General features: G+C 39.1%; 1 protein-coding gene across 2 annotated transcripts; it reads right to left on the bottom strand.

Annotated features, from left to right (window-relative positions):
• Positions 1-4,166: 4,166 nt before the first annotated feature.
• On the bottom strand, positions 4,167-5,911 carry LOC147336110 (uncharacterized). Of its 2 annotated transcripts, XM_086287618.1 has the most exons (5): positions 5,857-5,911; positions 5,055-5,762; positions 4,751-4,876; positions 4,621-4,664; positions 4,167-4,521 (listed from the first exon to the last, which is right to left on the bottom strand). In XM_086287618.1, the coding sequence occupies exons 1-5, from the start codon at positions 5,909-5,911 to the stop codon at positions 4,402-4,404; spliced, it is 1,053 nt and encodes a 350-aa protein (XP_086143744.1). In that variant the 3' UTR covers positions 4,167-4,401. The 2 variants fall into 2 exon arrangements, 1 of the variants encoding a protein (XP_086143744.1); XR_015128630.1 differs by lacking the exons at positions 4,167-4,521; positions 4,621-4,664 and having other exon boundaries at positions 4,949-5,874.
• Between the last annotated feature and the right edge of the window lie 2,668 nt (positions 5,912-8,579).

Genomic DNA, 8,579 nt, shown 5'->3' with positions numbered 1-8,579 from the left:
TACTGGTACTGGGGATGATGAGTAGAGCTGTGTTAATGTCTGCAAGATTTTCTTCTGGTAGAAGTTTGTCAGTGAGACAGTTAAGTCTTGGACATTTCTGTAGAAGAAGCGTTATTTATAAGAGGTGGTTGGGTTTCATCTATATCAGGGGTCTCAAACTCAATTTAGCTGGCCCGCTGAAGGCACAGTCAGCTTGAGGCTGTGTTGCACAAGGTTTTCCACAAGAAAACTATTGTTAAAAAATTCCCATAGTCTCAAATCTATTATCTATAACACAAAAATAAATGAACAAATTAAGAGTTAATAAGTTGTGGTTTCTTCAGTCTTCTATATTTGCTGTATTCAGATTCAAATGTCTGTATTAACAGTTCTTTAACCTTTAACCTTCTTTTGAACATGAATGGAACAGTGAAGAACATGAGCTGTTCATCTGAACGTGTCTCGCCTACTCCTTGCAGCTAGAGACCTGGCAGGGCTTCCTTTCGCATAGCCCAGCCACATTTTCAATCAATCCATCAATCACCTTTATTTATAAAACACTTTAAACCAACCACAGCTGACACAAAGCGCTGTACATTGGAACCATAAAATAAAATTACAGAACATATAAATAAAAGCCAAATAAAACAAAGAAAAAATAATTAATTAAATAACTAATTTCATTTCAACTGAAAACTAAGTCTCACTGAGATTCAAAGCCAAAGAATAAAAGTGGGTTTTGAGACGCGATTTAAAAGTGGACAGTGAAGGGCCCTCTCTAACGTGCCAGGGCGAATTATTCCATAATTTTTGAGCCACGATAGAGAGTTTCCAGGATCTCAGTACCTCCAGGAGCAGCTGGTCAGCTGACCTGAGAGACCGACAGGGCCAACCAAGCTTTAATGTCATATAGGCATGTCATGAGAGGTTTGGCCTGAGGGAGGAAGCAGTTGAGATCCTCAGTATGTCTTAAAGATGTTCATCAGTAAGTCTGGTCTTGTACTTGGACTTATTGAAGTTCAAGGTGGAGAAGAGCTTTTCGCTGAAGTACATGCTTCTAAAAAGGCACATGGGCCGCTTGAACATTCAGGAAAGCCGAAGGAAGCTAGGGGTCAGTTCTCTCAAAAAATGCCCAAGCTAGTCGGCTTTTCCACTCACCTCCCTGATCTTCACTTTGAGTTGCACTGCAGTTTAATGAGCTTCATCTGAAGCACACAAGGGGCATCATCATCAAAGGAGATGGGGCTAGCAAAAATTTGAAATGTGACTCTGTGCGTCTTGAAGTCTGCAAATCTGTGATCAAAACCTCTTGTAGCCTCAAAATGACATCAACATACTTCTCACCACTGAATGGTGTGCCTGCATCCACAAGTGCCTTGCAATGCTGGGAAATGTCAGGAACGTCTGAGAGAGCTGGGTTTTCCAAAACACATGTTTTGTGGAGAATGCTTTCTTGTTGTCATAGGCAGCACTGACAAGTTGCCCCTGGCCTTGTAAGTTCTTGTTCAGTGCATTAAGCTTATATCTGATATCAACAAGAAAAGCTAAGTCCATGAGCCATTTGGGATCACTTAGCACAGGAAAAGCCACTCCATCTTTCTCCGTGAAGGCTTTCACTTCTGCTATCAACTCCAAAAAATCTTTTCAATACGTTTCCCCTGCTAAGCCAATGTGCTTCAGTGAAGTAGAGCACATCCTATATTGTGACTCCACTTCCTCTAAAAAAGCACGGAACCCTTCAGTGCTTTAAGCTCCTGGATCTGATTTGGTTGATGCATTTTGAAATGTTTACATCACTTTGTCAAACTTCAGGTGTTTGCTGCAAAGGACCTGATGATGGATAATGCAGTGCAGAGCAATAGCCTCCTCCACACCCTCCTTACCAGTCCATTTTTCCTCCCCGTCATTGATGGCGTTCCATCAGTTGTTATTCCAACAAACCTCTTCCATGGCATCACACAGCTTGTGACATATCTCCTGAGCGGTGGTCTGGCCATGCATTGGAATTGCTGTAAGCAAGTACTCCATCACCTCAAAGCAGTCAACAACACCTCGGACATACACTGCGAGCTGAGCAGTATCGGTGATATCTGTGGCCTCATCAAGAGCAACTGAAACACTGAAACATTTGGCTTTCTCGCACAGTTGCTCTTAAATGTCACTTGACAGGTCAGAAATGCTGATGTTGGCAGAAAGGCTGATGTTGCTAAACTGACCTTTCTTTTCTGGACAGACTATATTTGCAGCCTGCAATATGCACTTTTTGACAAATTCACCTTTGTGAATGGCTTTCCTGCTTTAGCAATCATCTCACTAACCACATAGCTAGCTTTCACTGCTGCATTATTCTTTTTGGTTGCTTTCTTGAAGAAATCTTGTAGCCTCAGTAGATGTTTTAAGATTGGCAACCTGGTTGGCTTTCTCGTCTCCCTGGTATTTTGCATACACCGCAGCATGTCTAGTTGTGTAATGACGATTCAAATTGTATTTCTTGTGCACTGCAACTTTCTCTGTGCAAATATGACACGCTGCTGTGCTCAACAAAGAAATATTGCATTTCTCACTTTTCCTGATATTGTCTGTGCTCATCACCAACCTTTTTCTTCACTGCAGGCTTTGAAAAAGAAATGTTTGGGGCTATGCAATATGTACGTAATTCTACTTGGTGTCATTGTCGCATTGAAGTTTCAATCCAATGTTTAGCCAAAGCACAGGAACGTCTAAATGCATAGAGAACGTAATTTCAGCGTCTTTTTCTTGTAACCGCAGCATGGCGATCGGCGGATTAAAGCCCGGTAGCAGTCTCCTTTGTTTTTACCCTCGATGTTCATATCTTTCAGGATGACATTAACACCATGGCAGTTGTAGATGGTAGAATGTAGAGGGTTAGCAAGAACAAAAAGGCGACTGTTCACGGACTGTTATCTGTCGTGCTGTTGTTACAGGGAAAAAAAGCAGAAATGACACCGTGCTGTTGTTGATGTCATTTTTTTTGACTACTTTTACAATATATATAAATATATGTAATGTACATTGTATGAGGACTTGTACCTATGCCACCGGCATGTTGGTTAGCACTGTTGCTTCACAGCTAGAAAGTCCTGAGTTCAATTCCACCATCAGACCAGGGTCTTTCTGTGTGGAGTTTGCATGTTCTCCTTGTGTTTCTGTGGGTTCTCTCTGGGTACTCCAGCTTTCTCCCACAGTCCTACAACTTAAGTAAGCTCCAAGACTCACAAAGAGCAATAGCTTGAAGCAAATGCTTTCTGTATCAGTCTCTCACACTGTTGTAGAGAAATTTTAGCTAACTCTTCCTTACAATTTTGCTTTAGTTCATCATAGTTTGGGGTATTTGGGCATGCACTTCTCTCTTGCAAAACCTTGATTCTTTTATCATTTAGCGGTTCCGCTGTAGATTTGCTATGTTTGGGTCACTGTCCTGTTGCATAATACAGTTAAAGCCAAGCTTTAGCTGTTGGACACGCCTGACATTGACACCCCCCCCCCTCCCCCTCTCCTCAAATAATCAACACCCCTTCGACTTGACAATTATTGCCAGGTGTTTTGTGCTGATGCTATGTTTGGTTTTCAATGACAGTGGTGTTGTGCCAAACATATCCATTTTGATTTACTCTGTCTAATAGACATTATTGAACAAGACATGTTGTTTATTCTAATGCAACTTCCCAAAAAATATCCCACGCTGATGGGTTCCTTTTAAAAAGGACTTTTTTCCTGGCAACCCTTCAAAAAACCTAAACTTGGTCTGTTTTTTGTGATCATGTTCTCAAGAACATTTCGTATGCTAACTGAAAGTTTTTGGCTTTGTAGAGGTGGTCACACTTACTGATCACCTAATGAAGTGTGTTTCACTGTCAGCACCTGGCAGCTACTTCCCCTTAGTTCCTATGAAGGCAAAATCCGAGACTAGTGATAATAACCTATAGAGAAACTAAATCTCAACAACAAACTTTTAATGTTTAAACTACATGCCCAGTATTTAGAGTTGTTAAAGTGTCAAAATAATTATTGGCAGCTTTTCTGGTCACAGCCACCTCCTAATTCCACTGCTGGTCTGGGATAAGTGAGGACTGTCACATGTACTGTACGATACACAGGGAGCAACCAGATACCCAAAAGAAGTAAACACGCATTTGCTCAAGTTCTTCATAATGACATTTACTTTATTTTGTGATTAAACACATGGCAAGAATTCCAGAGCATTAAACGAAATGCATCAAAATCAAGAAATATGTGATATATTTCATCTGTCAAGTCTATAAATCACTATAAAGGAATAATATTAGGATATCCATCATGAAATTCCAAACAAAAACAAACAAAAAAGACCCAGAAACCGTTTTTAAAATCAAAATTGTACAAGTACTTCTCTGTAACAACTATAAAGAAAGCAAAAGACAGTCATTGCTTTACACTGGAGTACACACATTCACTCATGGTGTCATCCTTAAGTCTTCTTGATTGTTTTCTCTGGTTTACACGTAAAGCGGCATAATGCAGGCTGTCTGCATCGTTGTAACCCTGCTAACAAAATAATATATTAATACATTGTAACTGCTTCTCATGTGCATTGTACTGGAAGATTTGTGCTTGTGAAAGTTACACTCCAGTGATATTTACCTCTGCATTGGTTGTGTGAGGAGATGACTGTCCTACATGAGACTCTGAAGGTAAAAGTTGAAGAAAAAGTTATTTTTTTACCAAAAAAGAAAATACAGATTAAGCTTTTAACAATGAAAATACACTGTACCTGAATATTGGCTGCAGTTTCTCCCATTCATCTTGCATATCAGGAAAGCCAGAAAGCCAGAAAGAATCATGACGAATATCAAAGCACCACCCAAAAAATACACCAAACCCAGTGAGTCCACGTCCCCTGTAAAACGTGAAAACAAGTTCACAACTTTTTTTACAAAGTTAAAATAAATACTATTGAGTAAAAACAGACCATTCCTGGTAGAAAATCTGCTCACTTTGAAAGTCCAACTTTGTCCCATTCCCTGTTGGGGAGGATCTACAGTATTTTTAGTAAGCTTAGCCTTGACGTTACTCACGTTCAAAGTCCAGTTTTGTCCCCTTTCCAAACAGTATGTGTCCACATGAGGCAACAGCACAGTAGTAGGTCCCAGCATGAGACAGATTCAGACCGTTCATCGGCAGGGTGTAGACGCAGGTGTTAGTTTGTGTTTTAGTTTTTCTCTCGCACTGATCATTCCCACCTCCATGGGTGTAAATAAGTCCTGTTTGTTGAGATTCTTCTGTTTTTCTGAACCAGTAAATGCTGCGTTCTCCATCACAGGTCCCAGTGTGTACTGTACAGTTTAGAGTCACAGAGCCTCCAGGCTGGATGGTTTCAGAAGCAGACTGCTGGACTAGAGCTTTGATGCTCAAACCTTGACTCTTTACAATGACTTTGGTACCCTCTCCAAATTCAAACACAAATGAAAGACCACTTGCACAGAAGTAAGTTGCTGTATCTGTGATTTGTACGTTGGAAATTTGTAAGTGATTTATACCCACATCAGTTTCCAATGTAAAGCGTGGATTGTCCTTGAACTCATCATAAAAAGTTCCATTTTTGTCAAATTTATAGGTATTGGAAATAAGCTGTAGCTTCTGTCCCAGTAGTTGCTTGTACCAGTAATACTTTGCAGCATCACTGTCATGAAAACATCGCAAAATCAACGAGTCTCCAACATTAGCAGATATCAATCCTTTCTCTTGATGTAAATTTCTGGGTTGTTTTAAATGATTCATCTGAGCTAAATGGGGTAAAGAGCAGAATTATTTTTAACCAGAATGATACATTTAAAACATAAATAGTTGTTCTTGTTTTTTAAATAAAATGCAACTTACTAAATTCCACCAAGAAGAGGCATGTCAGATAGAAGACAAGCTTCGGAGGTGTCATCTTGTTGAAATTGCCGTGTTGAGTGAAAAGCACTGCTCTACATCCTCACTCTCTTCAGAGACAAGACTGTTTTGATTGGCCAGGAGGGTAGATGATCACATCCACCTACAGAGGCAATCTTAGCTCTATGAGAAGAATCAGTTGGGTGAAACTATTTGACGTACTTTAAGGCTTCTGACACTTTTTCAAATCACTTATAAATAATTGAGCTTTATGCAACATATTAGAATAGAAAGCAGAGTTCTTTGGCACTAGAATTAACATCATATTTTTCTACAGAATAACTGCAGTCAGTAATTATATACATGGCTTATCCTGTGAAAGTATATTTCCGGACATCAGCAACACATTGAAAGGCATCAAACAACCCGTCTGTAAAAGTGAACTAAAAAAAACACAGTTTCCAGTTTTTCATAGATTTTATGTAAAATATTGATTTAGCTAGCGTGACATTATCCATTAGATAGCAAAGTCCTATTGTAAATTCTCAAGTTAAGTCTTCTAAACACACAACTGAGCCAAGAATTCTCCAGACTTCATGTAACAATGTAAACAATGGCTAGTTAGCTATCTTAGTTCTCACCAATTCCAAAACAAATTCACTAAACCAGCGGCAAAAGAAAACCACAAATGTGCTAAGACAGAAATTTGCTTACCGGACAGGTTTCCTCCGCTGTAACCAATAGCCGCTGTAGTTCTGGATAATGGCTGTGGTAACCAGTGTTGGTCAAGTTACTTGAAAAAAGTAATCAGTAACTAATTACTGATTACTTCCCCAAAAAGTAATCCCGTTACTTTACTGATTACTTAATTTCAAAAGTAATTAATTACTTAGTTACTTAGTTACTTTTTAAAAACACGATTTACAACCTGAAGAGGTGATAAAGCGATAGATCTTTCAGCCCAATTCTACTTTTTCTGCATAATCCATCATATAAAATGTAATCAAATGGAAAAGTCTCTTTTTTTAACTTGTTTTATGAGTTTTAATCTTTTAACTTTATGCATCAAGTAAAAATTAAACTATATGCAACATTCTCTGACTTGAATAAATTAGTTTAACATTTAAACCTATTTTCTACACATTCCAGCACATAAAATAAAATATTTTTTGTGTTTTCACTCACTCTTTCAAATAGATGCAAGTAAAACACAGCAGAAAATAAATAAAGTCAAAGACTCAGCGGTCCTGTTGCTCTATTTTCACCTGTAAAGCAGGACTGTGGTAGGCGGAGGTTTACCCTGGTGCAGGTGTGCCGCGGTCAATGGAAGAATCCGCGAGTTTCTCTGTGAATTTCCCATTACGTCATAGCTACTCGGTGCTTGCTCGGAAGTTTAGGGGTTTTTTCGCTGTAAAACGAAGTTTTCTTCCCACACACAACGGACGCTAATGTTTTTGTCACTTTTTATGGAATGAAACTCAAAGTAAGGTCAGTACTTCCACGCTTTAAACGCTGCACGCTCATACTCTCTCCCACACTCGATATGTGATCCATTGTTGATCTGCACACAGCTGTTGTCACTAACGGCGCACTCGCAGTAACGCAGCGTTCCTACGGGAAAGTAACGGTAATCTAATTACCGTTTTTGCAATAGTAATCCCTTACTTTACTCGTTACTTGAAAAAAGTAATCAGATTACAGTAACGCATTACTGCCCATCTCTGGTGGTAACACAATGCATCAGAGCAACTTCCATCAATAATCGCCATCTTAGGCCCAGTTAAGGACACGTGACTGGACAGATGCCGCGTGTCATAAATTTGGGGTCACGTAGGGTCTGGTCTTGCAACTTCTGGCATCATCAAAAGGTGTAAATCAAACAAATCGTCCAATAGAGGCCGAAGCTACAGCTCCTCAGAGTTTAAAGCACCAGAGGCTGTTTAACCTTCCCATGCGCATGGCAGAAAGGGCACGCTGCCTGTGAATGTGTGTTTAATTCTTCAAAAATATATTTTTTAAAAACAAACATTTTTAGGCATGTAAATGAAATTATATAATTTCTGCTGTTCCATACTTTTATACGGTATCCAAGGTGTGCCAAAATTGGTCAAACCAGGATGATGTTTATATGTTGATTGAGGTCTTCTGGAATCTGGTCCTTTGAAAACAGCAAACAATCTTTGTGTAATAATAATAATAATGAAATAATAATAATGCTGAGCATGAATGCTGTTTTTGGAGAAAACCCTTAGGAACTTTTCAAAAGTTATGACAATATCCTTTGTTAGGGAAATGCCATCAATTTCCAGCACTTTCTGGCAAATTTGAGTGATGTCTCAAACAGTCAGGTGACTTTCCCATCTCATGCAAACAATAAAAAGCAATGAGGAAATGCCAAAAACTTGAGGGTGTCTTCAAAAGTAGTCGATTTCTGTAGACTCCCTGTTAAAATGCCCAATTTAACTGATGTACAACATTTTAAAAAACAGTTTCATGGTACAAAACACTGCATTTTTTTCTCCTTAGATAATTTGCTGCTTTATAATAACTATATGGGGAAGACATTTGCTTACTTTTTAGGCCTAAAGTTTGGACAGATGCCCTAAGAGTGGCCAACAGGCCTCTGTAGTCTATACAAGGTCTCATCTCCACGTTTGTCAAAGAACTGCAAAGAATTCTATTGGCTGACATTTGACATAATGCCTTCTCTCTTTGGATTGTTTTAT

Source organism: Aulonocara sp. 'chitande type north' Nkhata Bay, linkage group LG3 (assembly GCF_057382095.1).
Source record: "Aulonocara sp. 'chitande type north' Nkhata Bay isolate Kocher_YH1m ecotype deep benthic linkage group LG3, A_spYH_male_GT1.1, whole genome shotgun sequence".
Classification (NCBI taxonomy): domain Eukaryota; kingdom Metazoa; phylum Chordata; class Actinopteri; order Cichliformes; family Cichlidae; genus Aulonocara; species Aulonocara sp. 'chitande type north' Nkhata Bay.
This window is presented reverse-complemented; position numbering and strand designations above follow the sequence as displayed.

What these genes read in the sequence shown, in the direction of transcription:
- LOC147336110 (XM_086287618.1), bottom strand. Translation starts at nt 5,911, where the DNA reads ATGACACCTCCGAAGCTTGTCTTCTATCTGACATGCCTCTTCTTGGTG. An exon ending in GACAAAACTGGACTTTGAAC is followed by an intron (nt 4,877 to 5,054) that starts GTGAGTAACGTC and finishes CACGTTTTACAG; the next exon opens with GGGACGTGGACTCACTGGGT. An exon ending in CTCACACAACCAATGCAGAG is followed by an intron (nt 4,522 to 4,620) that starts GTAAATATCACT and finishes TTTTGTTAGCAG; the next exon opens with GGTTACAACGATGCAGACAG.